The sequence below is a fragment of the Ixodes scapularis genome, unplaced genomic scaffold (genome assembly GCF_016920785.2).
Source record: "Ixodes scapularis isolate PalLabHiFi unplaced genomic scaffold, ASM1692078v2 PGA_scaffold12__126_contigs__length_90152505, whole genome shotgun sequence".
Taxonomy (NCBI): Eukaryota; Metazoa; Arthropoda; class Arachnida; order Ixodida; family Ixodidae; genus Ixodes; species Ixodes scapularis.
In genome coordinates this window covers 34,370,262-34,387,975 of record NW_024609838.1, presented here as the reverse complement: position 1 = coordinate 34,387,975, position 17,714 = coordinate 34,370,262, and the positions used below count along the sequence as shown (strand labels likewise).

At 47.2% G+C, this 17,714-nt stretch overlaps 2 protein-coding genes across 2 annotated transcripts; both read right to left on the bottom strand.

The window, feature by feature from the left end:
- Positions 1–240: 240 nt before the first annotated feature.
- Positions 241–4,377, bottom strand: LOC120837141 (peptidase M20 domain-containing protein 2-like). Its single transcript, XM_040206354.3, has 3 exons — positions 4,242–4,377; positions 3,222–3,464; positions 241–928 (listed from the first exon to the last, which is right to left on the bottom strand). The coding sequence occupies exons 1-3, from the start codon at positions 4,291–4,293 to the stop codon at positions 630–632; spliced, it is 594 nt and encodes a 197-aa protein (XP_040062288.3). The 5' UTR covers positions 4,294–4,377; the 3' UTR covers positions 241–629.
- A 3,049-nt stretch (positions 4,378–7,426) lies between these two features.
- On the bottom strand, positions 7,427–17,490 carry LOC121835199 (peptidase M20 domain-containing protein 2-like). The gene is made up of 3 exons (XM_042289177.1): positions 17,262–17,490; positions 15,500–15,645; positions 7,427–7,639 (listed from the first exon to the last, which is right to left on the bottom strand). Exons 1-3 carry the CDS (start codon positions 17,488–17,490, stop codon positions 7,427–7,429), a joined length of 588 nt encoding a protein of 195 aa, XP_042145111.1.
- Positions 17,491–17,714: the final 224 nt, after the last annotated feature.

Genomic DNA, 17,714 nt, shown 5'->3' with positions numbered 1-17,714 from the left:
GCCAACAAAAGCATTCGGCAGATCTAGGCTCACGTGCCTGTGCCCTACCTTGTATATATTACTATTTTTTTACACTATGTGGGGCCGAGGTGGAAGCTACAAGCACGAGCATGTTGCTCAGAACTATAGCGTGTACTAAAGACACCGGATCCTGGGAAAGTAGAGCCATTGCCTTCCACGCCTGCTAGCTAGACGCAAAGAGATGCTAACATACAGACGGCCAAAAACCTCGCAAAGGGATTCGCTTATAAAGAAAATTTTACTGACACTGAACACTTTAAGACATGAAACACACCGAGAAACGCGCAGACAATTAAATCATGTACGCTACAAAGATGCAGGGGCGGAAGTAGCAAGCAAACATAACATAGCAAACCAAAGTCAGACGCCCATTGGAACTGGCCAACTTCCAGCTGTCTAAACATGGACGCAACACACTTACTTTTAACTCATATAACGCATCTAAATAAACATTTTATTGTTTCGGGTAGGACTGAATGTCTTGCCCATAAACAAACCGGGCCTCATCAATAATTCAGTGTGCTCTGAAGATGAAACATAACAATCATTATAGGTATATTTAGGCATTCATGCCATTGGCAATCCATCAATAAGTCCCAAGTACATGGTTACTTATTTGTCGTCAAGGCGGTGGCGAGCGTCAGCTCCTTTTTAGCCTGGCCGATCAGTCCAGGGTTCGCGAGCAAGTCGAGAGCCGTCAGCGCCATGGCCCGGGCCACCTTCAGAGTTGGTTCTTGGGCGCCGGTGTCGCCCGCACCAGCGGCAAACTCTCGGGTGTGGTTGCGCCCCTTCGATGGAATCGCGAACACGGGGTGCACGGTGGGCAGTTGCTGAGACACGTTGCCCGTGTCCGTCGAAGCCCCGGTTCTCTTCGCCACTGCCGGATCGGCGTCCTCAAAGACCATGCCTGCGTTATAATCGGAGATCGAATGACAATATGCCTATTGGTGCGCCGTGAGCGAACGCAGATGACGAACGCATGACGAAAGCATTTGGAATGACTCAAGTATGCCCTGTGCAACTATTTGATTCGTTTGCACAATGCTACGATTTTGATTTTGTATTTATTGGGAACATGGCAGGGCCTAAGAAAACTCATGAGGTTTATAAAAACAATATGTATGTGTGTGTGATGCGGGATACTCTCTGATGAAAATCATCACATGTATGGAGATCTGCTAAAAATACAAGGAGAAAAGCATCTGTTTAGACTCCTTAACAACGGCCCTAGCATAGAAACTGTTTGTTTGGAGCAGAGCGCCCTGTTGTGACGTCATCACTTACGGAGTCAATTCGAACCCCGCGTTGGTCTCCTTTAGGTGGCGCCACCTAACTTTGGCTATAGGTAGCGCAAGCCGCCGCCCGATTAAAAGGGTTCAGCCGGATCCACCAATCCGTCCATCAATTCGTTCATCTGTCCGTCCGTCTACAGTTGGCTAGTTAGTCCCTCCGTCCATCTGTCCGTTCATCCTGACAGGGCGGAGGGGGGCGGGGGCCCTGATAGTGGTTTCTCCTTGGGAGGAGGGGAAAAGCAAATATCACTACGGCGGCGGTTTTGCGGCGCAGGGATGCCCTCGACCGTTGTCGACCCACTGGTGTCGCCCTTTCGTGCACCTTCGCGGGGTTGGGCTGGTGTCGGGCTTCTCGGGGTCCTTTCTCCCTGTCGGTCCTTCCTGGGTCGTTCTTTTGGCGAGGCCCAGTTTTTTTTTGGTTCACTTCTCAATTGGCTTTTTGGTGAAATTTCCACTTGATCCCAGGACCCAATTCGTTTTTATCGAATTAGGTTTAAATCAGTTGTGCTTACACTGGCGGTACCGATCGAGGCATTTTATTTTTCAATCTTTTTACAAAGCCTCACCCTCCAAAATGACCGTTCATCGTCCATAATCCGCCCCACGGCGTTGCGATCTCGGAGATGTACAGGGTGTCACAAAAGAAAATTTACACTGTCATTTTTACCGCAAAAATAAACTAGGCATCGCCGAACGCTCATTCTCCGCCTAAAGGTAGAGCTAGAGGTCACAACCAGATGCCAAAGTTGCAGCCCAATCCGATAACTTAATCAAAAGTTATAAGTGATGTTCTAAAAATTTCAATGGGAAAATGGAGCCCATTTTCGCCCGTTTTCGGTTTCTAGTGCCATAGAGCCCCATGTGTTTGAAAAGTCTGTCGGCCGCCATTTTCCCATTGAAATTTTCAGAAAATCACTTATAACTTTTTATTAAGTTATCGGATCGGGCTGAAACTTTGGCATCTGGTTGTGACCTCTAGCTCTACCTTTGGGCGGAGAATGAGCGTTCGGCGATGCCTATAGTTTATTTCTGCGGTTACAAAAACATGTAAATTTTCTTTTGTGACACCCTGTAGGTTTCAGAGGTTGGTAGGTGATAGTTGGGCTACAGTTGGTGATTGTTAAACACAATGAAAAACGACACTTAAATGGCCACGATAAAAAAAAAAAAAGACGGAACGCAGCGCGTGTTTGTTCCGTGTTCGTTTTTTTGTTTTCCTGTTCGTTCCTCTGACCTCGCTTTTTTATCGTGTTCATACGTTGTCAAAATTCCTTTTTTTTAATCCTTCCACCGTCTGTTTTCCTCTTGTCCACCGCAGACGCAGGTCTTATCACCGTGTGATGAACTTACAGCAGCTCGCCCGCAGCCCGCAGTCTCGTATACATAATACAAAAGGCACGATACTCCCTGCATACAAGACGAAAGAATTGTCTATGGACAGGCCTGAAGCATCTTTAAAGCATGATTACTTCGCACGTATGCGGAGCAGAAGTTCGTCTGCTTCTTTTGCAGGGGTTGTGGTGACGTCAGAACGCCGAGCTATGATTGGCTCTGATTGAAGGATAGTAGGTAGACCTCGAGGGCAGTTTGCTTTGAGGTCTAACCACTATCCTTCAATAAGAGCCAATCAAAGCTCAGCGTTCTGATATCACCAGAACTCTTGCAAAAGAAGCAGACAAACTTGCGCTCCGCATACGGTATACTTCGAACATGCCTGCAGACAGTCTTTGCTTAACCTATCTGACAGTATATACCGTCATTCAAGGAAAAAGCACGCTTCAGGGAATCTCTGCACACTGTCGTTGGTACGATGTATTAGCAATGTTACCAAAACAGAAGTGTTTTTTTTTATTTGTATTTTTTTTTTTTAGGCTTAGATAATTTTGTATAGTCGTGGTCAGCGCTCACCAAGAGCCTCAGCGTGTTTCTGGAAGACGTCGATGATGGTGCCATTGTTAATCATGTGCTTGTACTTGATTCCCTTGGCGATGTCCACCGAGCATCCCGTGGCTTCAGCGGCGCCCCTAAAGCACGCTTCGACCCTGGAGACCAGCAGGTTCAGTTCATCCGTGTTCGGGGCCCGGACCTGGTACCTGAGTTCGCTCTCCTCCGGAATGACATTCGGGTACTTGCCGGCGTTCAGCATCACCCCTGTAAACAGTGCGAGTGCAGTCTGTCTCTTTTCGCTTTGAGGAATTAGCTGCACCGCGAGGCATCTGGTAGGGACATCTGTGGGGAAGCCGCCCTGCCTCATGGCACTCTTGCAATTCACGTTAGGGGGCGCTTCGGCTAAGACACGAGAAAACTCACATTATATATTCTCCGCTTATATACTGCACGAACAGTTCACACTAAAACAAACTGTCAAAACGCTGTTTTTTTGTTTTTTTTTTGCATTTTATTGTGGCACATTTTGCGAGCGACCGCACAACAGGGGATGCGGTCCATTGTTGTACGGAACGGCGTGGGCAAGGAACGAAAGAACGCCGTCATTCCATCCTGCATCGGTGGAACTAGAACGGGAACTTGTTACACTTTACGAGGAAACGGCCGTTCCTTTCTCTTGGCTCTTCGATGCTCTGTGTTACCAGATCCTCTCGCTCCGAATCTGCGACCGGGCTTTCTATGGTTCCGACGTCGAACTGCCAAACTTTGTGAGTATGAAGGAGGCTACGTAAACCCCCCTCCCCCCCCCCCCCCCCCCAAAAAAAAAAAAAAAAAATCTTGCTTAGTTTAAAGGCCAGCGACCAGACAGAAGATTCTGCAAGGCAGAAGATCCTCCTCACCCTGGGGGAGGAGGAAACAGGCAAGGGTGGACAGGGTAGAAGGGGGGAGAGGAGGAGGCGAGGGAAAAGTGGAAAGCGCGAACTGGTCGTCGGTCTTTAAAGCAAAACGAAAGCGCGTGCTAGAGCTGCTCGGGTGCCATACCTTGTACTTTCCACTCAGGCTTCATCTGCTGCCTAAGCACGGAGACGTTCATGTAAGAAGTGACGGCTGCGTCCAAGGCATTGAGGCCTTCCCAGGGAGACGCGGCCGCGTGAGCAGTCCGTCCACGGAACCGGATCGTTAGCTGCGAAGACATTCAAACGCAGTTAGGATAGGGCACTCGTCTTCGCACTGGTGTTGGTGAAGGGATTGAGCTTGGAACGATCTTACAAGTAGGTTACAGTGTGTTATATACCCGTTTTCACCTCAATAACTGTAGTAAAAAGAAAGTGAGGCTCATGATAGAGAATTGCTAATCCCTTTTATGTAGAGAATTAAGTTATATGCAGATTCATTTTAGATAATACAGATGTTATCTTATCAACACGCACACGTTTCAAACGCCGAAAGCATCACCTCTTACTCCGACAACCAAATTTTCTAAGAACTATTCGGCACGGAGTATGGACAATGCGTTAGATTTCCTTTTTTTCTTGCACATGACGTCATTTCCGATGCCCTCCAGAGAAAAGCGGAAGAAGGAGTTCCCCTCTTATCAGAATCCTCCGTCGCTGTTCTCCTCCCAGAAGATTATAGAGGATTAACCTGTCACTCAAAATTCTTACAAAAGCAGCTTCCCTTTCTTCATTTTACATGGTGCTCAAAAGTATGCGATGTGACGTCAGTGCAAAGAGCCCGTACTTCCCAATGAATGGCCAAACTCTCTCAATATACGACTCTAATGGATGCTAACGGCTTTACCCTTTAGAGTGGGCGGCAGCTTGCGCCACCTAACCTAGAAGTGAAAAACCAATAGCACAATTTCTTTCCTACTCCAGTTTGCCTACTCTCTGCGATTTTGTAACTATCGCCAGGCAGTGTGGGATATCACCAGGGGTCAAGGAAAACTCGTCACAAGCCCATTCGTCACAGCTCAACTAGCCATAGGTAAACTGGTTCGGTAGGTCAACCCTTAACAGGGCTTCTTGTACAAGGAATTCTTGTTATGCGGGAATACTCGACACACGGAATACTCAAATTAGACTTCATTTTGTACACAAAGTAACGAGTACTTTTTTCTCTCGCAAAAGAAAACTCATTTCACTTTGGTTTTTTCATAGGAGAAGGGAGGTTTTTCTTAAAGGGAGGCTCGTGATGATCAAAAGCTCGACAAGCATTAGGGTAGGCCTAGGGCCCGTTTTCAGTAGCGGCAACGACGACAATAGCCGAACCATAACATTGTCTGGAACTCAGCGCGTATCCTGCACTTTGTCAACCCCAGCCCCTGGCTATGATCCACATTGACGGCATGTGGTAAAAAACTAACACGTGTTTAATAGGTCATTAACGTCAGGGATTCGTTCTAACGGTATTTGTGCCAAGTACTAAAATTGTTGCATCACGCTTTTAAAGGGGCGGTGCAACGATATTCGCTTGGAATGGTTTTCACTGTACACGAGTTTACTGACACTAGTGGGACCCAAGTACAATCGCACGTAACGCCACTGACCAAGAAACTCCTTTGTTGCGGTATAATTTCGAGGACAAAAGCGAGCGTTTTCATTCAATATCTCCTTCGCAAAACTCGATGACGTCGCTGGGCGGTCGCGGTACCGCCTCGATATTTGAATTCGACTCATAGGTTGGACTCGAGCATTGCGTGGCACTCGATTTGGGCTCGTGATAATCGATAGCTCGAGAAGCATTCGGGTAGTGGCCCGTGTCCAACCGCTGCAAAGACGACAATAGCCGAACCATAATAACGTCTGGAACTCGGCGCGTGGCTATGATCAACATTGGCGGCATATAATCGGCTTCAGATCATGAAGAAATAAAAGCTGCTCTTTTTTTTTCTGCGATTTTGATAGCCTGGGGTGAAAAACGAACGGGTGTTTCACAGGTCATTTTTGGAGTTTTCGTAGACCGCTTTTCACCCTCCGCTAAGACATCCGCAACGAAGAAGCCACTATACTGAACCTGTGCGCCGATGGCCTTGACTGTAGAGCTGCTGGTATCGTAGCGGGTTGCGGAGAGCGAGGTATCCCTGACGTTAAAAGGCCCCTCTTTTAACGTCAGGGATACCGGTAATTGCGGAAAGTACAAAAATCGTTGCATCGCCCCTTTAAAAGGGTACTCCGGCGATTTCTTGAGCTAACCCAGCTAACTATATTTTCGGAATCACCGGTCTTTACCCTTTCCCGGTATGCTATTTAGTAAAAACTTTTAGAAAAACTTTACTATACTACCGTTACTGTACTACCGTTACCGTACTGCCGTTACCGTACTGCGGTTACCGTGGACCTGACTTCGATTTAAGAAGAAGTTGTATGACGGGAAAACCGAACGTGAGCTTAGGTTTCGTTGATTTATTTTAAACGATATAATAAACTTCATAGAACTGAATAGGAAAATTGAGCGTATTGCAAGGTCATTAAGCCGGGGACACCAGCGGTGCGAATGTTATATTTTTTCTCTGTGTGTTTTCCATGTTCAGCTGGCCCCATTCACAACCATACAAAAGACAGCCTGAAAACAGGAGTCACCGTAATATCCGTGGTTCTTATAGAACTTTTGCCGAATTACCCAAGCATCGAATAGAATGCCGGAAACGCAGGTACAAGCGCTCCGCGTGCTGGCCTTTTCTTTAGCTCTAACTGTTGAAAAGCAAAACTTTGAAACAAAGGACACTTCGCACGCACGTTCCACGGGAGCTTTATTTTGGTCATTTACTTCGAATATTTTCTATAAAAATGGCGAGTACATGCAGCACGTGTACCTACGTTTCCAACATTCGCTTCGATGCTTGAATAATTTAGCGAAAGGTCTATTCTGCGTGTTATGTTCCTCCTTGAACTCGTCGCCATCCTGCATTCGAAGCACGGATCTCGAAGTGAGTCGGGTTTGAATATGTATGCAGGCTGTCGTTTGTGTGATGTATAAGCAGTGTGACTCCAAATTTAAAAAATCAGAGAACGCATTAAAAAAGTTCAAAATGGTCTTGATGGTTACTATACTCTGTTTCTCCTTATGATGTACCGCAGGAAAGGCTATAAGCGCGAGCGTCTTGCTCTAGGGCACATCTCGGCGGCACAAGCTCTCGTGCATTAAGCGCAGCTGCCAAAGCTATGATCTCGCGCGTTTAGCCTTCGCTGCGGTACAACATAAGGTGAAACGGAGTATAAGATCGGTCAAGTGTTGTGCCTCTGAGGGGTAGCGTAGTCAAAGGCTTTAGAAACCAGGATAACGCTTACAAGCTGCATGGCCGTGAAAGACGTTTTAAGGATGTCTTGGCGCGCAGGATGAGCCACGAGTGCCGCGTCCACGTCCTTGAAGGCGTCCTTTTGCAGGAGCATCTCCTTGCCGCCACAGTTCTCCTCGCCGGGGGTCCCTATCACAAGGACCTGCAACAACGTCCAAGCTAATCTGAGATAACAAGGCGTGGAGCTGGGCTAATTAGTTGAACAAAAACAAATAGAGCCAAAGACGGAAGTAGGACAAGTACACACGCACAGCGTTGTGTGTGCATGTGTACTAATTCCACTTGTCTTACGTATTTTGAGCTGTTTCTTTCCACTTCAATAATCTGAGTTATTCTGTTTGTCGGCGCAAACACGAGAGCACATTAGACAGTCTGTCTCTTTGGTGCAACCTGAAGGTACTCTGAATGCATAGCATTTAATATCCCCTGTAAGAACACCTCCTAACTAAGAGAGCCAATAAATGCCCAATTTTTCTGCGTCACTAAAAAAGGCCACTGGAGGCCACAGATCGGAGACGACTGGGGCGTTAGCGTTCGGCAGGGCCTCGGGCTCTCACGGATTGGACACGATTCGGACCAATCTGTGTTCTACCAATCTGTAGCACACGATGGTCTTCTTCAGTGACGTAGCAAAATGCGCTTTATTACTAGGAGGTGTGACCTGGTGGCGTGGTGGTGATCTAACGTCACACGGTGAGGTGACGTCATGTTCCGTGACATGACGCACAGTGCCCCGTGGCAACATGGTGGCACATGACGCATCAGTGGCCTTGACGCTGATGACGTCACGGTGAACCTTCCAAAGCGCTGATGACGTCGTCATCAGCGTCAGGTCACCACCGAGGCTACATATGCCACGGCCGCGAGAGCACTCAGAGCTTTTAAACGTTTACGAAAGAATTACGCGTAAAGGAATGAACACGGATGTGCTGCCCGTGTTCTGTCCTTTATGGGTAATTCTTTCGTAAAAGTGTATTCAACGCCATAGCGCTCAGACTATAAAAAAAAGTGTAGAGATAATTGTATGTTGTGTAGTCAACGAGATATTAGTCAGCACCACTAGGTGTCTAATGTCTCCTGTGTAGACGAGAAATTTAGCCGGTGCAGTGCTACTACTAGCCTCTTTCGTGTGCACCACGCAGTAGTGGTGCACACTGTAACGACGAGCAAAAACATACGCGGAGTCAACATTTTGTAACGTCGTCGAGACTGACGTGGCTTCCACAATGCTACAGATCCGCACTACTGCGAGGGCAGGTCTGGGCAGAGATACTCTAAAAATATACGCCGGAATATAGAAATACTGAGATACGAATATCTTTTAAGGCCAAGATATACGTACTGAGATGCATAACTTTTAAGGCCAAGATGTAGATACCGAGATACATATATCTTTTAGGTAGCGGCATAGGTCTGAGATTCTTCTGCAAAAACGGCAAAATAGTATACCGGAATACAGAGAAATGCGGGAATGCTTCTTTTTACCTTTCAGCAATAATGGTAGGAGCGGAGACTATAGTTTATACCGTACGCTTGTGTTCCTCCTTTGCTGTCGTTTTATGCACCTCACCTCACATCGAACTATTCATGAATTCGCAACTACCTTCCGGAATGCTCCTAAAAAAAACATAATCTCCAACAGTGACCCACAGATGTCCTGAATGCCAACGACTGCATGCGCCATGCTTTACAAAATAAGTCTGTCCAAAGTGAACCTTGTTTTACTGCGAAGGTATTTCTTAAACGGTGGTATGAAGTGCTTCTCAGTCCCCCGAGGTTGGGAGATCGAACGAAGTCCAGTCTGCGCGGAGCCTATGCTGTTGCAAGAAAGAGGGAGAGTCTTCAAGGGACACTGTCCGTGTCTTTATGGTCGCCAACGTTTTTATTTGTACATGACACATGCGAGCCCAACTACCCAGGACACAATTTGCGGCTCGAAATTCGTTTTTGTTTCCTCCCGAAAACCGCCGATCGAGAACTAGCCGGCTTGAGTCGTGCTCACTCTCTTCTCCGTGGTCACGGGCCGTTTTCTATGGTTTAGGCACAGCCACCAAAGATAGCAAAGTGGTGGGTCATCGAAGGCATACACTCAATACAAAAAAAAAGAAAAATAGGCAGGGAATATGACACCCATTTTTTTGTGGGTTCTAAAAAACTGCAAATATTTTGATTGAAAAAAAAAAAGTAGCACAGCCACGTGACTTTCGAAAACGTTCTTCTCCTCTATACTTTTCATTTTGGGTTTCATTTCGGAGCAGTGGCGTTCTTTTTTTAGTTTTTTGTTTAGTTTATTAAACACATTAGTGACGCAGTTTGAAAATATTGATATGGCAGTCATCTGACACCATGTTAAATCGCCTGGCAAAAGATACAAAAAAGAAAATGGGGGGGGCGGGGGGAGGGGTGTCAATGTGTCTTTAAAAGCAATCTACGGTTCATGATTGGTGGTTCCGTCCCCTCCTCTCCTTTCTAACGTTCCCTCAGCTTAATTAAGTGGAAAGTGGTGAGGGCTTCGTCGGAGGAGCTTATTTTGCTATTTCTCGTCAATATTCGACAACAAATGTGGCGAGACGCATAACCCTGGCGGAGTATCGCGATACATTCAGTACCCATCGTAAGTTTATTTCCCTACGGATGTACAAATACATTTTCCAAATGTATCTCAATACAGAGATACAGATATACTCAAAATTAGATCTAAGATACTATTGCGATACATTTGTGTCGCGATACTGCCCAGCCCTGTGAAAGCGTACGTGCATTTGACTTAATTAGGGTGCCTTCATGTGCGCTTTGCATTGAGGCACCCTCATTCGCTGGCGCCCACGCAAGTAGTTTTTACAGCTATTGAGCACCACGAAAGCTACGATAGCCATGACAACGTAGCTCCGTTTAAAAGAACTCTAATTCTTCACAACTCCTATTTTTGTGCGTGTGTGTGTATGTGTGTTCGTGCGTGCATGTTTGTGTGCGTGCGTGTGTTTCTTGGGGATCGGACAAAAGCTCACCAATTTTTCGGCGGACAACTCACCCGGCGTAAAATGGGATGGGATAAACTTTTGGTGGGACGGGGATACGTCAACAGTTGTTCAAGCACTCTATTATTCCAACCGGTAGCTAATCTGTTCTTGCTGCTATGAAACAAGTATAAGATCTAAAAAAAAAAAAAGTTATATGCAGAGACAACACCCAAGCACATGTGAGTGCACAACAGCCATTTTGTATGAACGCATATTTTTATTGGACCGGGGACTGCACTTTCTAGCAGAGTATGTTTAGTCATAATAATTTTTTCACGATGCGAGTATCATAGGTCTGGATATTTCTGTTCGAAAATTTGTTGTATTAACGATCCCTCTTTCGATTCTTCCTTCTACATATGTAGTGATTTTAAACCCTGCGCAAGACATACATACGTTTTCATTGATTGAGCTATTGTTTGGGGCAAATCTCCTCATATTCGTGATCATGTAAAATAGAAATAATTATATCCAAGTGAGTATCTGCGGGCTCACGAGTAAAAGCGGCGAGCATTTGTCCAAGTCTGTAAAAAATTCGGTGATTTCTGTTTGGCGAGCTTCTGTCCGGTAAGCTTCTGTCAACGTTACTAGAACAGTCAGTTGGGAAACTCGCCGTCGAAACGTGGGCCGCTGGCGTCCACCGAGACCGAGCTAAATACGACAACAGCGACACTCTTTATCATTTGTCTGTACTGTGGTCACCTTGAGCTTTTACAATGCTTATTTTTGCGTAAAAACAAAGGGAAAAGACTCTTTTTGTATGAAATTTATTGGAGTATAGTACAAAAAATGATGGGCGCGTGATGTTTTTAAAATCTTTAGTTTGCAGGGTTTTGCGGGACAATTAATTAATATTGTTTTTAACAGCCATGCCTCAGCGGTCCTTTCAGGTAGCGCGTCCCGACCTAGGTGCATTTTAACTTCGGTAGTAAGACACAGCGCGCTGTGTCTTACTACCGATTAAAGACAACCTCTTCCGCTGTATCCGTTTCGGCTCCAAAATGGCCGATTAAAGCCAAAATAGAAGTAACGTACAGTTCCTCGAGTGACCGCTGTGGCAGGAATGGCGGCGTTGTGTTCGTCATTAGCTCGGTTCTCGGGGACAGATTGGGGCCACTCTTTCAGATAAGTCTCTATGGCAGTTTCCTAACTGAGTGTTTTAGTAACGTTGGCTTCTGTCAAGGATCCGTTTTGTTTTGTTTTGATAATTCTTCAACCGTTGCCTTTTGAAGCATTAGGTCTGTTCAATTCGCCTGAACAGGCTGAACTAGTTCTGCAGTGCAGAAACTGTTGCATTCAATTCAACCGGAAGTTGCACGGCCGCTGCACTGGCGCGTTCGATTCATCCCAGTTCTGAACGAGTTCAGACCCAGTTCCTCAAAATCTTGCACCTGCTCCGAAGTCAGTTCAGCGTCCGCGCAGCAGGCGAAAAGAGCAGACGGCGATAGTAAACGATCAGCGACTGGTCGTCTGCTATCGCCTCCTCGTCCGTCTCTGCTCGCGGTGCCGTTTTTCGCAGCTCTTGCTCAAATGTCTGCGATGTTTAACAATAGACAGTTTTAGTGGACCGTACGGTATAGCTTTGCGTATTACACATTAAGCCTATTCGCACAGTTCATCGCCGACGGACGAACGACTCTAAAAGAAATCGCCTACGTTCTCGCTATGCACTGGACATCAGTAGGTCATGATTTCATTCCGCGATAGCATTGATAAAAGGCGCCGTTTCCACGGGACGACTGACGGAAGCTCCGTGATCGAATTTGGCTACGCACTCGTACTCGTAACCTCTGTACCCCGCAGAAAAACGCGCTTGACGACGCAGCTGTGGCTTGGTTTAATTTGAAATAAAATGATTGGACACATTTTCATTTTCAATATTTCTTACCGGGAGCATGGTTGCGCTATAAGCACGCGGAATTCTACGGCTCTATCAAATTTTACCAAAATCATGCGCGCTGTTCACTCGAAAACGTAACGCACAACTGAACGTAACGCACAACAGGTCATTTTTAGCGTACACTATACTATTGCGTATTGCGTGCGTGGGAGCCAGCAACGCTATACTAAAACTGTCTAATAACGCCGATACGGAGGTTGCATTTCCTCTCACTTATGATAATAACGTACCCGCGGTGGACGAGAAATTGAGATCCTATCCGAGGGTAGGAATTTGCTTGATTATGATATTCTGAAAGCGTTTTAGGCACCTGCTCGTGTAAGTTTGACTCCCTGTGGTAAGTGTTGAACTATTGGCTCACGTAAATTGTTTCTTTTTGACGCTTATGTGGGGATCCTGATATTCTCCCTTACAGACGCGAGAAAGCTATTGCACTTTGATTGTCCCCGCCTTCAGTTGTTCCTGGATGCGTACTGACGATTCCGGTACATTGCAGTGGTCTGGGATTTAGTACATTGGCCCTCGCATGGCCCGTAGCTGAGCATAATACTGCATGCTTTGTCGGCTTGTATCTGTGGCCGACCACTATACGGGCCTGGGAAAAACGCCGAGAATCGGCATTGGCTTGATAGTCCCACGTAGGACTTTCTTGAGAATCATAATAAACGCTTCAGCTTGACGCCAAAGTTACGGTCGATAACTGTCTTGACCAAAACGCTATCATCAGGCCTTCGTCTTCGAGGTGACCGCTATACCGACCGCGCGCTGCCGCCAGTGACTCCCGACGCAAAATCATCCTGATGCCGCGAACCTATCGTCGAAATGCGAAACTCGAGAGACTTGGAATGAATCTACTACTGCTAAATGAATGTGAAGGACACGAACACTTATGGACACGACAGGAACCGAATGATCGTTAAAAATGCAGAGAGAAACACATTTCGTGCAGAAAACGTTTTTAGTACACTCGAATAAAAAAATATTCACACAAAATATTCCGTTATTATACTTTAAAACTAAGGAAACACGAATTGTCTCATCAACCAACGAACAAATAAATATAGCATACAACTTGGCGTTTAGAAACAAGAGCCAACAGATGCAGACGACACTCTGCGCTTCCGCTGGGAAAGCCGACCACAGCGCCAGTCCTAGCGCGGCGGCTGCACTGGTTCTGCGCCGCCGCCTGCACGACTCCTGCACTCCTCTGAACTCGGACAGAACTGGGACAGAACTGGTTCAGAACTTTCTGGCCGAATCGAACAGACCTAATGTCTGCACCCCAAACAATGCTTGCTCTCGAGTCAGCATTGTCCCGCGTTAGACGAGGATTAAGAAGTCAAAATAGATACAGATATACTCCGATGTATTGTCTACACGGGGACCATGGAGTAAAATTCGCAGTTTCACCCGCGACGAATTGTTATCTGGCTGCATTATATTGCGATAAAAAAAAAGAGCCATGCGCCGGACAGCGCCATTCTTTTGCGTTTGGCACGAGGAGTGCACTTTCTCCCGCATATCTCTTTCGGTTTTGATTCTATATCTAATCCGACGCCCCGAAAAGAACGAAGTCGCGGCGTCGAATTTGGGCATCGATTTCGCATCGTCAACGCTTACTGCCACTGGTGAATCCAACGCGAAAAATTATGGGCCATTCCACTTTGTGAAGGTGTATGAGTAGCGAAGCTGTTTAGCACACGACACAGACGTGACACAGAATTTTGAGCAAAGGTACGAACAGATTTATTGTCTTGATCGGTCGTCATCGTGGCGATCCAGGTACGCACACACATGTCGAGGACTATCGCCGCCCCGAGGAGCCGGTGGAGACTAGACACGCGCGACGGGACCGCCACCCGGCGGAAGGAAAGGAAACTAGGCGCGAAAGCGCTTGGAACGACGACAATGAGAGGGCGGTGCGCTTCCCTCCTCTTCTCCTGCCGCTAAAGTTCTTCGTGGGTGACGTGACACGAAATCGTGACGTCATTTTCCCCGCTAAAAAAATTTAGCGGGGAAGCTGAATTGGTGTTGAGGTCACTTGACGTCATAAATTTCACGCCAAATTTAGCGGGTAAATTTTCTTGCTAACTTTGGGAGGAAAAATGGAGTATTTGTTGACGCACACGAAAAATCCACGGAAACCTAGCCATAAACAACTTCACTGTTAAAAAAAATATGAAGAAATTATTGAGTCAGTCAAGGCGGAATGGGTAAACAAACACTCTTTCGTCCAGTGCCATGAGGTAAAAGCACCAAAACGGCATCGTTATGGTGCTCGTAGTTTTTGTGTTACTACAAGGACGTTGGTTTCCTATCACCGGCTACACAACTCATGCACTCACGGGACATTTACTGCCCGTGATTGGTTCAGCCAGCGATATCAAACGCACAGAGACGACGTGCGCCGTGACGATGCACATATTTGTGCTGTCTGATTGGCTCCGTCGGGTCGCATAGACCAACTCAACTCACTGACGTCATGCCACTGCGGTGGCGCTGCTGTCGGTACTGCGCATGCGCAAGCGCTTCAATTTCCCCGAGTTTGGTTTCCGCGCACGCGCAGTGCACCCACACCTGGTGTGGGCAAAGCGGGCTTTGTTCGGAAACATTGTGTTGGTGTATACTATAGGGAGTGTTAGATAACTTCCACTTTTCGTTTTGTGTTTCTTTTTTAAGAGCGCAGCTCTTAGGCGTCCGTTTCCGGCTTGAGCGGCGTCGCCGTCGGCGTAACCGCGCGGTGCATTATGGGAAATGTCCCATAATGCACCGCGCGGGGAGGAGGACGAGGGGGAGGAGAGGAGGAGGGGAGGAGGACGACGACGAGGGGGAGGGGGTGGAGGAGGGGAGGAGAGGAAGGAGGAAGGGAGGAGGGATGACAAGGAGGAGAGGAGGGAGGAAATGATGGAGGAGGAGCATCAGGGACAATGAAGTGGAGGGAGGAGGGTTATGCCCTCCCCTCAGTACCCTTCCCTCCTCCTTAAGAGCTGCGCTCTAATTCGGCGTTACAGGGTGTCGGAAACGTCTTTTATTTTTTTTTTATTCTTCTTCGAATTGTTGGCCAACTGGTAGTGTCACAGACCTTGCCACGGATGTGTGGACTCTTGAGGAGGACCTCCCTGACGGCGACGGCGGCTGCCACCGAGCTCTCGGCGATCAGGTTGTGTCCGCAGGCATGTCCGATCTCCGGGAGGGCGTCGTACTCGCACAAGAAGGCCACCGTTGGACCTGCCCGCGCACATCTCGCTCTCAACTCGGGCGGTATTATACCATCAACTCCTCCTACGTGACAAGGCCATATAGGCCGGGTATTCGACGTCCCATGAGGAGGCCAAACGTGGGTCAGGGCACTTACTTCTCCTTCATACCCTCCTCTCCCCCATCCTCTAATTCAGTTTCCCCAAAAAATTTAGCGGGGAAAATGACGTCACATGACTTGGTGTCACGTCACCGTAAACAAATTCAGTTTCTCTGCTCGATTTAGCGGGAAAATTGACTTTACGTGACCACAACACCAATTCAATTCCCCGCTAAATTTAGCGGGGAATGGAACTGGTGTTGAGGTCACGTGATGTCAATTTTCTCACTAAATTCAGCGCGGTTACGCCGACGTCGACGGCGACACCGATGCCGCTCAACCCGACAACGGGTGCCTAAGAGGTACGCTCTATGAAGTACGTTTACAACTCTCTGTAATGAGAAACTAGAACGCATCTCTTGAGGAGGGCGAGGGGAAGGTACAGAGCGGAGGGTATGTCCCTCCTTCTCCCCTCCTCCTTTCCTCTTTCTCTCCTCCTCGTCCTCTTCCCCCCTTCTCCTTTCCTCCTCCTGCCGTTAAATTTCCCCGCTAAATGTAGCAGGTTACGTTTCCCCGCTAAATTATCCCGCTACATCTAGCAGAGAAACTGAATCTGTTCATGCGTGAGGTGACACGAAGTCATGTGACGTCATTTTCCCCGCTAAATTTAACGGGGAAGCTGAATTAGTGTTGAGGTCACGTGGCGTCAATTTTCCAGCTAAATTTAGTGGGGAAACTGTGGGAGGAGGAAGAGGGGAGGAGGAGGAAATGAGTAGGAGGCGGGGAGGAGAAACAGGAGGAGGAAAGAGGGGTAGACAATAAGGGGAGGACGGGAGAGTACGGAGGAGGAGAAGGGGCATACCCTCCTCTTTGCACCCTCCCCTCCTCCTACTCAAGAGCTGCGCTCTAATTTAACATAACAGAGATTTGTAAACGTCGTTCATTTTTTTTTTTTCACATAAAAACTACCGAGCGCAAAAAAAAAAAAGGTGTTTTGTTCTTCGTTTTATGAATGACAGTAGAGCTACTAAATAAACTATATGCTTCAGAGTTACGACACTTAAGCCGTCTTGGTGCTTAAAATCATGGTTGACAGTTATCTGAAGCTTTGTCTAAAATCGCAGAAAACTTTTTTTTTTTTTTTGTATTTCAGAAGTGTTAGAACAGTTCGCGACACAGCAAAACGATATCACCTAAGCTTCCTACCACCGTGTCCTAAGTCACATTTGTGAATTGTGATGATCGACAGTTCCGTCTGCTCTACTCTACACCAATATGGCGGCGTCCACTAGCAGATCTGGGAACAGAGTGCCGATATTCTAAGCGTAGCTAATTTAGCACCTCTAGGTGACACAGGTTAATTCGCGGAGCTAATTGGCCAAAGTCCGATTGAGCAGCCTCGCTGACAGCCCCTTCGTAATGACGTGGGAGGTTATCGACATTCTTATATTTCTCATATAGATGAGTGAATTGATGGATGTTAGTGGCTGTATCGCTTATATTGGGTGGTAGCTTGCGCCACTTAACCTTGAGCATCTAGCCGTACCTTGAGCACCTGCGGTGTTGAACTCTGCGCGGAAAGCGGTGTCCAAAAGCCAGTGTCGCTGCATCCTGAAGCCCTGGGCTTCGAGGAACTCCGTGAGCCTCTCGTGGGCCTTGAATTCTTCCAGAGCCAGCTCGGGGTTCTGCCAGAGGTAGTCGCTCAGGGCGTGCAGTTCAGACTTCCTGCTCTCCACGGCCGCCTCGACAAGGGACTCCATGAAACCGGACGCCATGTCGCGAGACCTTTTCTTCCTGTTCGACGCACAATTTCTTTGTGCTACTCTTCCTCTATGTCCCTAGCTGTAACTGACTGATTCGTGAGGACATGAGAGACAGCCGCTGATTATTTATCTCTCTGAAACTCCTTAGAGTCGCCTCGTGTTATCCGTGAACTCGTGTTGCCCTCCACCCATTTGTTTTTGCCTTGGAGATAAACGTCTGCTGTCTCGAATGTCAT

Excerpts from the sequence above, each read along its gene's own strand:
- LOC121835199 (XM_042289177.1), bottom strand. The coding sequence starts at position 17,490 with ATGGCGTCCGGTTTCATGGAGTCCCTTGTCGAGGCGGCCGTGGAGAGC. Across the intron at positions 15,646-17,261 it reads CAACACCGCAGGTGCTCAAG|GTCCAACGGTGGCCTTCTTG; the intron begins GTACGGCTAGAT and ends GTGCGCGGGCAG. Across the intron at positions 7,640-15,499 it reads GTCCACACATCCGTGGCAAG|GTCCTTGTGATAGGGACCCC; the intron begins GTCTGTGACACT and ends ACGTTGTTGCAG.
- LOC120837141 (XM_040206354.3), bottom strand. The coding sequence starts at position 4,293 with ATGAACGTCTCCGTGCTTAGGCAGCAGATGAAGCCTGAGTGGAAAGTA. Across the intron at positions 3,465-4,241 it reads GCCTGAGTGGAAAGTACAAG|GGGTGATGCTGAACGCCGGC; the intron begins GTATGGCACCCG and ends CACTGTTTACAG. Across the intron at positions 929-3,221 it reads GAAACACGCTGAGGCTCTTG|GCATGGTCTTTGAGGACGCC; the intron begins GTGAGCGCTGAC and ends ATTATAACGCAG.